The sequence below is a fragment of the Zalophus californianus genome, chromosome 14 (genome assembly GCF_009762305.2).
Source record: "Zalophus californianus isolate mZalCal1 chromosome 14, mZalCal1.pri.v2, whole genome shotgun sequence".
NCBI classification, from domain to species: Eukaryota; Metazoa; Chordata; class Mammalia; order Carnivora; family Otariidae; genus Zalophus; species Zalophus californianus.
The window spans coordinates 32,890,359-32,908,676 of NC_045608.1; the positions used below are offsets into that span (position 1 = coordinate 32,890,359).

At 41.1% G+C, this 18,318-nt stretch overlaps 1 protein-coding gene and 1 long non-coding RNA gene across 2 annotated transcripts in view; one reads left to right on the forward strand and one right to left on the reverse strand.

Annotated features, from left to right (window-relative positions):
• PIEZO2 (piezo type mechanosensitive ion channel component 2) overlaps window positions 1–18,318 on the forward strand; it is a 526,331-nt gene that overhangs the window by 493,384 nt on the left and 14,629 nt on the right. Inside the window, exons 42-46 of the mRNA XM_035724088.1 lie at window positions 384–636; window positions 1,587–1,719; window positions 3,665–3,812; window positions 3,910–4,124; window positions 16,865–17,023. Of these exons, the coding sequence (XP_035579981.1) occupies window positions 384–636; window positions 1,587–1,719; window positions 3,665–3,812; window positions 3,910–4,124; window positions 16,865–17,023 (908 nt within the window). The remainder of the gene's footprint in view (window positions 1–383; window positions 637–1,586; window positions 1,720–3,664; window positions 3,813–3,909; window positions 4,125–16,864; window positions 17,024–18,318) is intronic.
• Window positions 1–18,318, reverse strand: part of LOC113913262 — a 59,872-nt gene that overhangs the window by 4,321 nt on the left and 37,233 nt on the right. Inside the window, exon 3 of the long non-coding RNA XR_003517131.2 lies at window positions 1,475–1,582. This is a non-coding gene — a long non-coding RNA (uncharacterized LOC113913262). The remainder of the gene's footprint in view (window positions 1–1,474; window positions 1,583–18,318) is intronic.

An 18,318-nucleotide genomic window follows, 5' to 3' on the forward strand; every position in this document is an offset into this window, starting at 1 on the left:
GTTTTCTAATCTTTTGTCTGCTTTACTGCAGTATGAATGACAAAAAATTGTAGTAGATTTAAAGTGTGATGTGAACGTGCCGTGAACGTGCTGTGGTGATGTGATTTACAGATACACTGTGAAAGGACCCCTTCCATGGAGCTAATTACCACCCATCACCTCCCATATGTGTTTGTGTTCTTTTCCTTTTTTTTTCTTTTTTTGGTGAGAACATTTAAATTCTAACTCTTTTAGCACATGTCAGTTACATAATACAGTGTCACCAACTATAGTCACCATATCTCATGTTTGGCTTTCTAATCATGGGGGATGTGATACTGTAGGGCAGAATATAGCTCCCTCCCTTGGAACGGCCCCCTGAGTTGTCCCTTATGCTTTCTCAGTGCCATGGCTTGTGGGATGAAGATGACATAACCGACAGTGGCACAGACAAGGAAGAGTCAGATGATGAGCTCTCCCTCAGTCGTGGCAGAAGAGCCTCCTCCGATTCTCTGAAATCCATCAATCTGGCCACATCGGCAGAGTCGGTACATGTATCCTTCCCGGAGCAGCCCACCGCCATCCGGAGAAAGCGATCAGGAAGCAGCTCCCAGATATCCCCCAGATCCAGCTTTTCTTCCAACAGGTCCAAAAGAGGTATCTGTCCCATGATATACTTAGGCTAGAATAACTCCTGACTTTTCTGGTTGTTCTGGTTCTAGTGGGTCTGGGTCTTGGGCAGGGGTGTTTATTGGGTGCTATCAAGGAGACAGATGTTGTGATATGAGAAGAAAGTACTTTGAAATCAGACAGACCCGAGGTCAGATCCTGGCTCAGCTGTGTGACCTGGGGCAGTCACATTATTCTTCAAAATGTCTGATTCCTTCCCAGGACAAAGACTTCAGGTAATTGTGAAAAGTGGCTAGGACACTGCCCGTGTGGGCACATGCTAGTTTTTAAGTCATATCCAGAGAATTCTGCTGGGTGTGTCCAGAATGCTATAAATCACATTTTATTTTGAAAATATTTTTAGATTCAATCAAGGGAACTTTTAGCAAAGCCATCTATTTATACTCTAGTTGTTCATTTCGTACTAACTAGTGAGTATCATCAGCAGATAGATAGGCCCGACAGTTGCCACTCTTGGAGAAATTGGGTTTTTGTATTTATAGTGCTAATGCCTAAAGCTTTCCAAACACCTGCATATTCATCTTCAGAATACACCTTTTAGTCTTCCAATATTCATTTTACAGTTAGAGAAATCTGGACATGAAAAAGACATGGGTCATGGACCCAATCTGGAACTCCCACAACCTGGGGCCCCAGTTAGCACCTCTAGTCTCTTTCTTCCGGGGATAAAGATCACATAACAACCCCAGGAAGAGCCAGTGTTGGGTGTAGAAGCCCACAGATGCATTTTACTGTGGAGGCAGAGTTGAAACTGCAGATTCCAAGTCCTCAGTCACTGTTCTTACAGGCACCTGTGTATACTCACCTTCTAAATCCGCTTCAAGCCATCCCTCTGCCATGTGGGTTCCAAGGGCTTCTGCGGTATTCATGTCAACAAACCCGTAACTCAGCGCATCTTGGTTTCTTTTTATTTCTAGGCAGCACAAGCACCCGGAACAGCAGTCAAAAAGGAAGCAGTGTTTTAAGCATCAAGCAGAAAAGCAAAAGGGAACTTTATATGGAAAAGCTTCAAGAACATTTAATCAAAGCAAAAGCATTTACCATAAAGAAGTGAGTGCTTGAAGACACTTGGATGGTGTGTTTTATTTTAGGGCCAGGGAGCTGGTATCAATTGTTTCATATAAACCAGGGCTAAAGAGTAGAGAAGTTACTTCTCATATCACAGACATCATCTGTGTAAGCAGAAGAAAATGGCCCATTATTGTATTGTTCTTAATGGAGATATAATTGACATATATAACATTAGGTTAAGTTCAGGTGTACAACATAATGATTTGATATATGCATATGTTGTGGAATGATCACCACAATAGTGTAGTTCACATTCAACACCACATATAGTTACAAAAATTTTTTCTTATGATGAGAATATTTAAGGTTAATGTACAGTACAGGATTAATTAACTGCAGTCACCATGCTGTACATTACATCCCCAGGACTAACTTATTTTATAAAGGGAAGTTTGTATGCTTTGATTCCCTTCACCCATTTTGCCCAGCCCCCACTTCTGGCAACCATCAATTTGTTCTCTGTCTCTATGAGGAAGGGGTTTTGGTTTTGATTTTTCTTTTTAGATTCCATGTATTAGTGAGATCATATGTTATCAGATTTTCTCTGACTTGTTCCATATATTATATATTTCATTATATGCCGTGTTGTGTGTGTGTGTGTGTGTGTGTACACACACACCATATTTCTGTTATCCATCCATCAATGGACACTTAGGCTGCTTCCCTGTCTTGGCTATTGTAAATAATGCTGCACTGAACCTAGGGTACAGATACCTTTTTGAGTTAGTAGTTTTCATTTCCTTCAGATAAACACCCAGAAGTGGAATTGCTGTATCATATGATAGTTCTATTGTTAATTTTGGGGGGAGCCTCCATATTGTTTTCCACCATGACTGCACCAATTTACATTCCCACCAACAGTGCACGAGGGTTCCCTTCTTTCCACATCCTCACCAACACCTGTTATTTCTTGTGTTTGTGCTGATTACCATTCTAACAGGTGTGAGGGGATGTGTTGCTTTTAAAAATCACTTTTCTGTGTGATTCATTTTTATATCCATTACATTTATAAACATAGTTTTCCTTTTTGAATAGAATAAATGATTTCAAGGACTCCTGGTATGTATTTCCAAGCATCATCATGCTAACGTCCAACCAGACGGAGAGGTGTATGATGTCAGAGTTGGAAGGGACTTAGAGAAACACTCTCATCCTAGAGAGGGGAAACTGAGGTTCAACATCACATAGCTGGTCTCCAGCAAAATGCACTCTCCCCCCACCCACCCAAGTGCCAGGGACATAGGCAGCTCTTGAGCAATGGGAATGGAGGAGGTTGAGCAGGGCTGGCCCTGGATGTGGACTCTGAGACCAGGAGCGCCATCCAACCTGAACATGGCCTTGAATTGAAGGCAGAGGCTGGACAGAACAAGGTGCAGTTAAAAGCCCAAGGCACTACCTGGGAACCAGGAGGGGCACAGGACCCAAAAAGGGGAAGAGCAGGGGCTACCTAATGTGTCCTTGGTGCTCGGGTCAGACTCCATGTCTAAGCACTGCCATGTAGTCCCATATAATTCTCACCCCAGCCCTGGGTCTCAGGTCTGCTTCTTACCCGAGGTTTACAACAGAGGAAACAAAAACACAGATAACTAAGTGGTGTGCTCAGGGCCTCCCAGACAGGGAGTTGATGAATCAGGTGACAAACCCAGCGCCTCATTTCTAGGACTTGAGACCACTGTTATGCTTCAAGCAAGAGAAGAGGCCTGTGGTCTCATCAGCAAAAAGGGCCATAGTGCCTTTCTTGGCAATGAATTTGTCTACTCTCTGTTAGAGCAGGAACCACCCACAGCAGACTCTGCTGAGGCTGAAGAGGGAGGTGTGACCTGCTTGGAGAGAGGGATGCAAAGGAATGGAACAATGGTGGTGTCTGGTCATTCCTCCCATCCCGCCCCTCCTGAAGCAAGTGCTGGGGGTCTCTATTTTGCAGGACTCTGCAAATATATGTGCCCATCAGACAGTTCTTCTACAACCTCATCCACCCAGACTACAGTGCTGTGACCGACGTGTATGTGCTCATGTTCCTGGCTGACACTGTTGACTTTGTCATCATCGTCTTTGGCTTCTGGGCCTTCGGGGTAGGTTGGGGGCAAAGGACACCATTCATCCAGTGAGCAAGAGTGATACTGTCTTGTGAAATGCCACTTGTGCCTGAACCTGTTGTTTCCTTCCCAGAAACACTCAGCAGCAGCAGACATCACCTCTTCACTGTCGGAGGACCAGGTTCCTGGGCCATTTTTGGTGATGGTCCTCATTCAGTTTGGAACCATGGTGGTGGACCGAGCCCTATACCTCAGGAAGACTGTGCTGGGAAAGGTCATTTTTCAGGTCATTCTTGTGTTTGGAATTCACTTCTGGATGTTCTTCATCTTGCCTGGTGTGACTGAGAGGTAAGGTGGAAGCTGGAGGCATGCACCCACTTTAATGCAAATATATTCCAGAAGGTTATCATCCCATATGCATCGCCACAACAAAATCACCAGGTAAAGATGGAGGCATGGCAGAACAGCACCATAGGGTTGGAAAAGTTAGAGGTCTTCATCAATGTTAAATTCGGTATGAATCCAAAATGTGAATTGGTTCCTCAAAAACATTTTCATTGCATGTCCATATGTATTCATAGAAATAGGGTTTTCAGAATGAGAGGACAGCCTTAGCAATCTGAGAAAACCAGGGTCCTTCCATTGTCATTGTCTCTATACCTTAGTAGACAGAGGTGAACTGGAGCATGATCTTATGGGCATTCCTAAGAGGATGAGAGGATATCAGACTATGTCATGTGAAAAATGGATGAAAAAAATGGAGACCGTTTAGTAGAAGAAAATATAGAGGGGTTGTGGGTGGCAGATGACAGTAGTATCTGCCACATAGGGTAGTTGTGGGCATCCAATGTGACAGTGTTTGGAAAGCCCCTGGCAGAGGAAGGAGAGTGGAGGGGGGGAGCATTGACGCCATGATGCTCCTGTTGTTAATACAACTATTGCTGCTGGTTAAGATGTGCTGGAGATGGGAAGGGAAGTGGGGGGGGCACATAAAAAGAGCAGCCTAAAGTTCAATGGGAAAAGGGCTGGTGAGATCCTTGGTGAAAGGCTACCACCTTTCACTCTGTCTCCTTGAACTCTAAGCTCCGACCATATTGACCTTCTTCAGTTCCTGGAGGATGCTACATCCTCCTGCACCTCAAAGGACCTTGTTCACTGCCCTTCTGTCCCACCTCCAACCCACTCTTCCTCCTCACTGTAGATTTCCCGGGCTGCCTCCACCCGAAACACTACTTGGGACCAAGTCGGTGCTTAATGCATGAACAAATGAATGAGTCAGTGGATAGAAGAGAAATAAGGGGGACTGCTATAAGTGGTAGGTAATGGGAGCAAAGGGTCAGCACTAGGGCACATGGAAGCACCTATATAATGTAATAGGAATGATCTATTTAATTAACATATCATTAAAAGTCTTCACGTTTAACAGTAAAATTGATCTTTTTATCCTTCCTCAAAGGTCATTCCTGGCCAAGCCTCATGAATAACATGCCAATCAGGCTGGCTAATGCTTTTCCAAAGTGTGACTAGAAAGTCATGAAAACTTCCCTCACTTGTATGCTTCATAACTTGACTCAAATGTCATTCCTGACAAGGAGATCCAAATCTCTTCTGACAGTGCTAGAGTTGCATGTCTGCTCTCACTTGAGTGGTTAGGCTTTGACCTTTTGGTTTTAGTGGCAATGCAAATATTTTAAAAGGAAAAATGGAATTAGGATAATTTTCCATGAGTCTGAAGTAGGACTAAGTAAAGAAAGGAGCTACCTAGAAGACTACCAACAGCCCAGTACTTCTTTCACACCATACTGTGTATGGGGAGAGTAAACATAGCTTGGCTGATAAAAATAACTCAGATTAAGGCAAACTTTTGTAAAAGTACTAGAACTTGTTCATGAGAACATTGTGAATCTTATTCGTTAGTCTTTAAAATAGAGTAAATGTGATTTTTCTCTGTAAATAATTCTATATATATATCAATTCAGAGAAACCATATTCAACACCCATGGTAGTTGAATGATGCATGTTGATTATTTCTGTGACATTTGAAAGCATCAGTAGGCATTCTCCACCAGCCTTCCTAGAAACTCTTAATTTCAGAGATGAAAGAGACCTTTAAAAGCTTTCTAGACCTACTAATTTCACAGAAGAAGGTAGGTGAAACCCAAACAGAAGAGTGATGTCCCCAAAGTCACTCAGCTAGCTAGTGGTGAGACCAGATCTCAATCACAGACGTCTTGACCCTACTGTATGCTACACCCCTCCTCCCATGGGAAGCATCCTGTACTCACTTCCAAGCAGATGTTAAAATAATATAGCTTACTATTCATTATGCAGTTGTGAAAGGATTTGATTTTTCCATCCCCAGAAGAGAGCCCGAGAACATGGATCTTGCCCTGTCCAGATAGAAGAGTCCTCACAAAGACTGATGCTTCCAGAAATATGGCAATGGCAAAGCCCCTGAGAATCCTTTAGCAGGATCAAATCGCCAAATAGTTGGGTTATTCCCACTTGGATGAGTTTCCTATTGATGCTATAACAAATTACCACCAATTTAGAGCTTAAGACAAAATAAACGTACCATCTTACTGTTATGTAGTTCAGGCGTCTGACACAGGTCTCACTGGACTAAAATCAAGGTGTTGGCAGGGCTGCGGTTCTTTCTAAAGGCTTTGGGGGAGAATCCCTTTCCTTTCCTTTTCCAGTTCCTGGAGGTGCCAGCCTTCCTTGGCTCATGACTCCACCTTAGCCTTCAAAGCCACCATCAGTGTGTGGGGTCCTCTCCTCATTGCGCCACTCTGCCTATTGCTCCACCATCGTGGCTGCCTCTGACCACAGCTGAGATTTCTCCCTCTAAGTGTTCGTTGATTAGATTCAGCCCACCTGGATAACCCAGGCGCTCTTCCTACCTCAAGGACCTTAACCCAATCTCAACTATAAAGTCTTCTTTGCCACGAAAAGTAACAGTAATTAGGCAGTAGTACCTTCCAAACCAAACAGAGCTGGAATGTTTGTTATAATGACTGAATGAATGAAAACTTCTTTTGTGATTTACAATCATGTGTATTCAAGTCAGTTTTTCATTTATTGAGCACCTGCTATGTCCAGGGCAGTAGACCAGGTGAAAAGGGCCATGACTCCCCTGTGCATAAAGCAGGGACCTGGCCCCATGTGGGAAGGACCACACAATGGCTTCCAGGGATTGAGACACTATGATAAATACTGAAAAGTTTGGTTGCAGTTGTACATCTAAAACTAATATAATGTTATATGCCAAAAATATCTCAATCTTTAAAATAATAAAAAAGTTAAAAAGATATTGAACAGTTCCATCACCCAGAAACTCTCCTGTACCCTCTGTTGGACCCTTCTCCTTCACCTCTATCTTCTGGTACATCCATTTTCTGTTCCTACAATGTTGCCTTTCCCAGAATGTCATATAAATGGAATCACACATTCTATGGCTTTTGAGGCTGGCTGTTTCTACTTGGCGTAACGTATTTGATATTCATCCATGTCGTTGCATGTGTCAGTACTTATTTACTTTTTGTTGGTCAGTAGTATTCTATTGTATAAATGTACTGAAGAGTGTTTAAATATAGAAAAGTTGAAGGACATTTGGGTAGTTTATACTTCTTTGGCAATTACGATCACACTGCATGTGTAAGCTGCTATAAACATTTTTTTAAAATGGCCACAGAGATCATGTCTGTCTCACTGGACCTCACATTTGAGCCTCACCTAAACAACCATTCCTAATGCAGTGGATTACCCTATCTTTATTTTTGGATATTTAATTCAAGATGTTAGGATTGGTGAGCCTTGAGTCTTCATTGCCAGTATGTCAGTGACAGCATACTTTCATGACATTTCAAGCCATGCTGCCATTATTTGTTAACATCCCAAATTCATTTTTTCTCCTTCAGATACTGTTACTGAAAACTTAATTCATTATTGTGCAAAAGAAAATATTCATTAATAGTCATATTGTCTAAATATTTTTCAAAACAGGAAAAGAACAAGGGAAGGAACAGATTAGGAGTTTTAAACTATACAGAAAAAATTTATGGCTACCGGTTATAATATTGAGCATCAAGAAGCTCCGGTGTTTTGAATAATTAATCTGATAAATGGCTTTTTCTGTGTATGTGCACGTGATTTAGTCTACAAACTTTCAGTGGTTGCTGACAGTCTACAAAGCACTGTGTGGCAGGTGTTGTGTGGGGGATGGAGAAATGAGTAAGACATGACTCCAGCCTCCAGCAATAAAACATGGAAAGACCACCAAAGAAAAGAGTCTTCTAATATGGGACAACCTTAATGTCCCTAATTAGATTTAACATGATTACTTCAGTAACTACAGATTAACTATGACTTATTCCAAGTTGATTCACGTTAAGGTTGTAGGAAGGGAAATATTTGTTTGTTTGTTTTTAAGTTTTTATTTAAATTCCAGTTATTTAACATACAATGTAATATTACTTTTAGGTATACAATTTAGTGATTCAACACTTAACATACAACACCCGGTGCTCATCACAATATGGGTTGGTCCTTTTATAAGGGCTAGAAGACAGCACAGTTTTATGTCTTTGATTATAATTTTGATAAATACAGAATTTTTCCTCATGCAGTTTTTGTATAAATTATTTGTAAAATCCAAGGGCATGTCCCTGAAGAGCTAAAAGAATGTTTTTTCCTACTGTTGTACCAATAGAAACAGTCCCTAGAAAAGGAGAAGGAAGGGATAGTTGATATTGGCTCTCTGGAAAGTATTTATTTATTCATAACTTGTCAAGTGCTAGATCATGGTCAAATATATGTAATTTATTAGGACCTGAAATACCAAAGCTGGTATCTCTATAGTAGAGACACTTATAAGCAATATTTTTGAGATTTCTAGGTATTGAGATCTACATAGAGGTTCCTAGGCCCTGAGACACAAAGGTCCGTGTGTTCCTGGATGGTTCTTAGATCTGGTCAACTAAAGAGCTATTTTCACTTAAAAAATAACACATATCTCCTTCTAATGTCAAAATTAAAAGTTAACAAGACAAATCCAAAATATAAAGAATAATACATTGCATGTGTAAAAAACTTTTAAGTATTGCTCTTAATTTTAAACCCAGGAAAGATGATAACTAGGTCTTGCTGAGCCATATGTCTTATTTTTTATTTCCTTTTAAAAATGTATTGACCATGTTTAAGACTCTTGCAGAGTTCTGCATTTATCCAAAGTTAAAAATGGTCCTGTGGCTCACCATCCTTTGAAAATGGTTCCAGATTTTTATTCTGGTGTGAAATTTAGCTCCACCAAGTTTTTCCTCCAATTTATGCTAGCATTTATGAACTGTCCAGCACTGTGGGTCTCTTCGTTAATTATTCACCAGGAGAAGGGACTATGGTTTCTATTGCTGGAGACACATGAAATCATAGATTTTCAGAGATAGGGAAAAATCTTCAAATAAAGCCACGGATGTCTTGAGCATGATGTCTTGATGAACAAATGCTATAGCTTGTAAACACAACTGGAACCCAAATCTGGGTGTTGAAACTGTTAATCCATGACCTATCTTTATAGATGTATAGCAAAAAAAAAAAAAAAAAAAAGTGGGGAGGAGGGAATTCACTTCTCAGAATACTCTCTCCTATATCTTCCAAATTATGGATCATTTGAAGTAAAACAATGCATTTTTTGATGAGCTTTAATTTGGATCATGATAGGAGCATCTTTCACATTGTGAGAAAATATTAGTAAATTTGCTTAAAAATAAATAAGTTTAGGGGGGCGGAGCAAGATGGCGGAGGAGTTGGAGACCTGGATTTCGTCTGGTCTCAGGAATTCAGCTGAATAGGGATCAAACCATTCTGAACACCTACGAACTCAACAGGAGATCGAAGAAAAGAATAGCAACAACTCTCTGAACAGAAAAGCGACCACTTACTGGAAGGTAGGACGTGCGGAGAAGTGAATCCGAGGCGATATTCGGGAGGATAGACGGCGGGGGAGGGGGCCTCCGTCGGCCGCTTCTGGCAAGTGATAGAGCCGCGGAGCACAAAATCAGAACTTAGAAGTTGGCTCCGCGGAGGGACGTCGCTCCAGTGGCTAAGCGGGGGGTGGAACCCTCGCGGGACAGTGTGGCCTCAGGACCCTTGGGGTCACAGAAGGACCGGGGGTGCCTGAGTGCGGCAGAGCTCCCAGGTATTGGAGCAGGGAAGCTGGCTGCAGAGACGGAGCCAAGGCGCGGGCTCTCAGCTCGGGGTTGCCATAAACTGTGATTGGCGACACAGTCGGGCCACTGCTCCTCCAGCAGGGACCCAACAAGCGGCAGATCCGGGGAGACTCCCCTTCCTCCCCCGGGTGGAGCGGCGCGGGAGCACACCTCAGGGATCTGCTGGGTTTGGAGACTCCACACGGGGTCGGGTGCCAGAGATAAAATGCTCGGTCACAGGCTGGGTGAGCACGGAGTGCGGCCGGAGACCGGGAACACGGGAGTGACTGGCTGCTTTTCTCTGGGGAGCGGAGCCCCGAGTTCTTGCCTCCTCTGGGGCAGAGATTGGGAGACTGCCATTTTCACTGTCATCCTCCAAAGCTGTACCGAGAGCTTGCAGGGAACAAAAGCTCCTGAGAGCAAACCCAAGCAGCTTGCTTAGCCCGGACCGACAAGGGCGGGGCAATTCCGCCTCCAGCAAAGACATTTGGGAACCACGGCAACAGGTCCCTGCCCCAGAGGATCAGCACGAACAGCCAGCAAGCCAAGACCAAGTTTACTGATCAAGGAGAACAGGAGAACTCCAGCACTCGGGGAATACTGCACATAGAATTCATGGCTTTTTTTACCATGATTCATTAGTTTTTCAAAGTTAATTTTTTTAACTTTTTTTTTAATTTCTCTGTTTCCCTTTTTCAACCAACATCTTATCAATCCCTTTTTTAAAAAAACATTTTTTATTTTTCATTTTTAGAGTCATATTTTATCCCTTCATAGGAGTTACCCTTATTTTTGGCATATATATATATATAAGTTGTTCTCTCTTTAAAATTTTGAGATACAGTTTCTTCTAACAGATCACAATATACCCTAAATCACTAGTGTAGGGCTTTGTTCTAGTCTCCTGCTGATCACATTCTCTCCCATTTTTTAAAAAAATCTTCTTTCTTTTTTCAAACAACTTCTTATCGTATCAATTTCTTTTATAAAATCTTTTATAATTTTCATCTTTACAGTCATCTTCCATCCATTGTATCAACCCTTATTTTGTACATATATAAGTCTTTCTTCCTTTAAAATTTTAGGAGGCACTTTTTTCTAACAGACCAAAATATGCCCAAAATCTAGTGTGTGGCACTGATCTATGCACTAACCTGATCATATTTGATCATATTCGGGTTTTTTTGTATTGTTCTGTTTTAGTTTTTAATCTTTTTCTTTTTGGTTTTTTTTCTTTCTTTTTTCTTTCTTTCCCTTCTTTTCCCCTGGTTTCAGGTCTTTTCTGATTTGCATAGAGTATAATTGCTGGGGACGTTGTTAACCTGTTAGCATTTTGTTCTCTCATTCATCTGTTCTCCTCTGGACAAAATGACAAGACAAATTACCTCAGCAAAAAGAACAAGAGTTAGTACCATCAGCCAGGGATCTACTCAATACGGACATTAGTACGATGTCGGACCTAGAGTTCAGAATCATGACTTTAAAGATACTAGCTGGGCTTGAAAAAAGCATGGAAATTATTAGAGAAACCCTTTCTGGAGAAATAAAAGAACTAAAATCTAACCAAGTTGAAATCATAAAGGCTATTAATGAGGTGCAATCAAAAATGGGGGCACTAAATGATAGGATAAATGAGGCAGAAGAGAGAATCAGCAATATAGAAGACCAAATGATGGAAAATAAAGAGGCTGAGAAAAAGAGAGAGAAACAACTACAGAATCACGAGGGCAGAACTCGAGAGATAAGCGATATGATAAGACGAAACAACATTAGAATAATTGGGATCCCAGAAGAAGAAGAAAGAGAGAGAGGGGCAGAAGCTATATTGGAGCAAATAATAGCAGAGAACTTCCCTAATGTGAGGAAGGAAACAGATATCAAAATCCAGGAGGCACAGAGAACCCCTCTCAAAATCAAAAAAAATAGGTCAACACGCCGACATCTAATAGTAAAACTTATGAGTCTCAGAGACAAAGAGAAAATCCTGAAAGCAGCTCAGGAGAATAGATATGTAACCTACAATGGTAGAAACATTAGACTGGCAACAGACCTATCCACAGAGACCTGGCAGGCCAGAAAGGACTGGCATGATATCTTCAGAGCACTTAACGAGAAAAATATGCAGCCAAGAATATTATATCCAGCTAGGCTGTCATTGAAAATTGAAGGAGAGTTAAAAATCTTCCAGGACAAACAAAAACTAAAGGAATTTGCAAACACAAAAACCAGCCCTCCAAGAAATATTGAAAGGGGTCCTCTAAGCAAAGAGAGAGACTAAAAGCAGCACAGATCAGAAAGAAACAGAGACAATATACAGTAACGGTCACCTTACAGGCAATACAATGGCACTAAATTCATACCTTTCAATAGTTACCCTGAATGTAAATGGGCTAAATGCCCCAATCAAAAGAAACAGGCATTCAGATTGGATTAAAAAACAAGACCCATCAATATGCTGTCTGCAAGAGACTCATTTTAGACCCAAAGAGACCCCCAGATTGAAAGTGAGGGGGTGGAAAACCATTTACCATGCTAATGGGCACCAAAAGAAAGCTGAGGTGGCAATCCTTATATCAGACAAATTAGATTTTAAAACAAAGACTGTAATAAGAGATGAGGAAGGACACTATATCCTACTTAAGGGTCTATCCAACGAAAAGATCTAACAATTGTAAATATCTATGCCCCAAACATGGGAGCAGCCAATTATATAAGGCAATTAATAACAAAAGCGAAGAAACACATTGACAGCAATACAATAATAGTGGGGGACTTTAACACCCCCCTGACTGAAATGGACAGATCATCTAAACAAAAGATCAACAGGGAAATAAAGACTTTAAATGACACACTGGACCAAATGGACTTCACAGACATATTCAGAACATTCCATCCCAAACCAACAGAATACACATTCTTCTCTAGTGCCCATGAAACATTCTCCAGAATTGATCACATCCTAGGTCACAAATCAGGTCTCAACAGGTACCAAAAGATTGGGATTATACCTTGCATATTTTCAGACCACAATGATTTGAAACTAGAACTCAATCACAAGAGGAAAGTCAGAAAGAACTCAAAGACATGGAGGCTAAAGAGCATCCTACTAAGGAATGAATGGGTCAACCAGGAAATTAAAGAAGAATTAAAAAAATTCAGGGAAACCAATGAAAATGAAAACACAACTGTTCAAAATCTCTGGAATACAGCAAAGGCAGTCCTGAGAGGAAAGTATAGAGCAATACAAGCCTTTCTCAAGAAACAAAAAAGGTCTCAAATACACAACCTAACCCTACACCTAAAGGAGCAGGAGAAAGAACAGCAAATAAAGCCTAAACCCAGCAGGAGAAGAGAAATAATAAGGATCAGAGCAGAAATCAATGAACTAGAAACCAAAAGAACAGTAGAACAGATCAACGAAACTAGGAGCTGGTTCTTTGAAAGAATTAACAAGATTGACAAACCCCTGGCCAGACTGATCAAAAAGAAAAGAGAAAGAACCCAAATCAACAAAATCATGAATGAAAGAGGAGAGATCACAACCAACACCAAAGAAATACAAACAATTACAAGAACATATTATGAGCAACTCTACGCCAGCAAATCAGATAACCTAGAAGAAATGGTTGCATTCCTAGAGATGTATCAACTACCAAAATTGAACCAGGAAGAAATAGAAAACCTGAACAGACCTATAACCACAAAGGAAATTGAAGCAGTCATCCAAAATCTCCCAACAAACAAAAACCCAGGGCCAGATGGCTTCCCAGGGGAATTCTATCAGACATTTCAAGAAGAATTAATACCTATTCTCCTGAAACTGTTCCAAAAAATAGAAATGGAAGGACAACTTCCAAACTCATTTTATGAGGCCACCATTTCCTTGACCCCAAAACCAGACAAAGACCCCATCAAAAAGGAGAATTACAGACCAATATCCTTCATGAACATGGATGCAAAAATTCTCACCAAAATACTAGCCAATAGGATCCAACAGTACATTAAAAGGATTATTCACCATGACCAAGTGGGAGTTATCCCTGGGCTGCAAGTCTGGTTCAACACCCGCAAATCCATCAACGTGATACAATACATTAACAAAAGAAAGAACAAGAATCATATGATCCTCTCAATAGATGCCGAAAAAGCATTTGACAAAGTACAGCATCTTTTCTTGATCAAAACTCTTCAGAGAATAGGGATAGAGGGTACATACCTCAATATCATAAAAGCCATCTATGAAAAACCTACAGGAAATATCATTCTTAATGGGGAAAAGCTGAGAGCTTTTCCCCTAAGGTCGGGAACGCGGCAGGGATGTCCACTATCACCACTGCTATTCAACATAGTATTAGAAGTCCTAGCCACAGCAATCAGACAACAAAAAGAAATCAAAGGCATCCAAATGGGCAAAGAAGAGTCAAACTCTCACTCTCTGCAGATGATATGATACTGTATGTGGAAAACCCAAAAGACTCCACTCCAAAACTGCTAGAACTCATACAGGAATTCAGTCAAGTAGCAGGATATAAAATCAATGCACAGAAATCAGTGGCATTCCTAGACACCAACAACAAGACAGAAGAGAGAGAAATCAAGGAGTCGATCCCATTTACAATTGCACCCAAAACCATAAGATACCTGGGAATAAATTTAACCAAAGAGGCAAGGGATCTGTACTCAGAAAACTATAAAATACTCATGAAAGAAATTGAAGAAGACACAAAGAAATGGAAAAACGTTCCATGCTCATGGATTGGAAGAACAAACATTGTGAAGATGTCAGTGCTACCTAGAGCGATCTACACATTCAATGCAATCCCCATCAAAATACCATCCACTTTTTTCAAAGAAATGGAACAAAGAATCCTAAAATTTGTATGGAACCAGAAGAGACCCTGAATAGCCAGAGGAATACTGAAAAAGGAAAGCAAAGCTGGCGGCATCACAATTCCAGACTTCCAGCTCTATTACAAAGCTGTCATCATCAAGACGGTATGGTACTGGCACAAAAACAGACACATAGATCAATGGAACAGAATTGAGAGCCCAGAAATGGACCCTCAACTCTATGGTCAACTGATCTTCGACAAAGCAGGAAAGAATGTCCAATGGAAAAAAGACAGTCTCTTCAACAAATGGTGTTGGGAACATTGGACAGCCACATGCAGAAGAATGAAACTGGACCATTTCTTTACACCACACACAAAAATAGACTCCAAATGGTTGAAAGACCTCAACGTGAGACAGGAGTTCATCCAAATCCTAAAGGAGAACACAGGTAGCAACCTCTTCGACCTCAGCTGCAGCAACTTCTTCCCAGAAACATCGCCAAAAGCAAGGGAAGCCAGGGCAAAAATGAACTATTGGGATTTCATCAAGATAAAAAGCTTTTGCACAGCAAAAGAAACAATCCCCAAAACCAAAAGACAACTGACAGAATGGGAGAAGATATTTGCAAATGACATATCAGATAAAGGGCTAGTATCCAAAATGTATAAAGAACTTATCAAACTCAACACCCAAAGAACAAATAATCCAATCAAGCAATTGGCAGAAGACATGAACAGACATTTTTCCAAAGAAGACATCCAAATGGCCAACAGACACATGAAAAAGTGCTCAACATTGCTCGGCATCAAGGAAATCCAAATCAAAACCTCCATGAGATACCACCTCACACCAGTCAGAATGGCTAAAATTAACAAGTCAGGAAACGACAGATGCTGGCGGGGATGCGGAGAAAGGGGAACCCTCCTACACTGTTGGTGGGAATGCAAGCTGGTGCAACCACTCTGGAAAACAGTATGGAGGTTCCTCAAACAGTTGAAAATAGAGCTACCATACGATCCAGCAATTGCACTACTGGGTATTTACCACAAAGATGTAAATGTAGGGATCCGAAGGGGTACATGCACCCCAATGTTTATAGCAGCAATGTCCACAATAGCCAAACTGTGGAAAGAGCCAAGATGTCCATCGATAGATGAATGGATAAGGAAGAGGTGGTATATATACACAATGGAATATTATGCAGCCATCAAAAGGAATGAGATCTTGCCATTTGCAACGACGTGGATGGAACTGGAGGGTGTTATGCTGAGTGAAGTAAGTCAATCAGAGAAAGACATGTATCATATGACCTCACTGATATGAGGAATTCTTAATCTCAGGAAACCAACTGAGTGTTGCTGAGTGGTGGGGGTGGGAGGGATGGGGTGGGTGGGTGATAGGCACTGGGTAGGGTTGTGCTATGGTGAGCGCTGTGAATTGTGCAAGACTGTTGAATCACAGATCTGTACTTCTGAAACAAATAATGCAAGATATGTTAAGAAAAAAGAAAAAGAAGAAGATAGCAGGAGGGGAAAAATGAAGGGGAGTAAGTCGGAGGTGGAGACGAACCATGAGAGATGATGGACTCTGAAAAACAAACTGAGGGTTCTAGGGGGGGGTGGGGGGATGGGTTAGCCTGGTGTTGGGTATTAAGGAGGGCACATTCTGCATGGAGCACTGGGTGTTATGCACAATCAATGAATCATGGAACTCTACATCAAGAACTAATGATGTAATGTATGGTGATTAACATAACAATAAAAAATTTAAAAATAAATAAATAAGTTTAATTATGGCTGAAACAACTGAATTACGCACTAATACATAGGAGGCACCATTTATATTTTTTTTAATTATTAGATATTCTTACCCTACTCTTTGTCTTTGAAGTAATCTACTATGTACAGAGGATTCCTTACAGTGGGCTGAATGCACTCTAAGCACCAGAGGGACAATTAGGCTTTTCTTTTTTTTTTAATCCTACACTGGTGTGCTATTGTACCCGAAGAATATTCCATTATTTCACTTTTCTGTGTTTTTACATTTTAGGAAGTTCAGCCAGAACCTGGTTGCTCAGCTTTGGTACTTTGTGAAATGTGTTTACTTCGGGTTGTCTGCCTACCAAATCCGTTGTGGCTATCCAACGCGAGTCCTTGGAAACTTCCTCACCAAGAGCTATAATTATGTCAACCTCTTCTTGTTTCAAGGGTAAGGAAGGACACTCTGAATTGTCACAGTCACTGATGGAGGGGAGACTGGCAATAGAAACGCATTTGGTTTCCTTGGGAAGAACAGGAGGGTGCAGAATGCTGACGTAGCAATATGGATCATCACGGAACTCTGAGCGATGTTTGGCAAAAGACAGATATGCCCCTTTAAATACCTTTCTCTGGATAATTGCCACACACCTGGCCAGTATATTGTTCTAGAATCAGACACATGGGTTAATTTTCTATTGCTGTATCCTGCATAATTACTGTGGTAATATTTCAGGATGAAAAATATGGATATGTGATCCTTAAGTATTAATATATTTCTGGGCACAGTGGAATAGAAATTTGGAATCTGGACTGTTTCAAAATACCTTTGGGATTTTGTGTTGACCATGAGTTCCTCCATTGATGAGGGCCATTTTATTCCACCTAGAGTCAACCTAAATGCCACATGACTTGCTTGTTCCTGATAGTGAGTTAGCTACTCAAATGAAGCATATTGGCTCTTTGTGTGAGGATTTCTTTGGTAGTATCTCCTCTCTGTTCCCTTAGAATTTATACCACAGCATAAAAGGCCAGGCTGCTCATGGCACTGCTGGTTCCACTGTTGTACCAGACCTAGGGATGGTGACTTAGTCACAGAAGAGGTGTTGAGCATGCTCAGTGAGTCACTTAGTGTTGTTCTGTGGATGGCCTGATACTTCTTCCAGGGGTTGGATTAGCATTCACTTGGCAGAGCCGAGTGGCCTAGGGGAGAATTTCTGAGTGGTAACCCAAGCTGCTGTGAAGGCCCTGAGGTCCACCCAGGTTCTCCAGCCAGAGAGAAGCTCTGTGTTAGTCAAGAAACAAGGAATAATTAGCCAGCTAATTGAACATAATATAAATAAATAAATAAATAAATATTTAAAAATAAAAAATAAAATTTCAATTTCAATTAAAAAAATAAACCCAAGGAATAGTCTCCATACCTAAGAGGAACCCAGGCCAACCCATTCCTAAATACAAGAAGATAAGCCAGAATCTTATTAAACTTAGGCACCTACTAAGTCCACCAGGTGTGGGCTCTACTGTGTGTGGTCAAATACATGTCCTGCTCCCTCTGACAGCTCTCATTTGCCCTCATCTTTCACGTACCAGCTATATAACTTTTCCTAGCTCATTCAGCAGCAAAACCCCAATGTTCTGTAATCCTCAGAGCAATAGATTCTCATAAGCAAATGTTTTAAAAAGTAAAATTATAGGGGTTTTTTTGCAGAAGAAATATAGAAAATCCTAAAGACCCAACCAGAA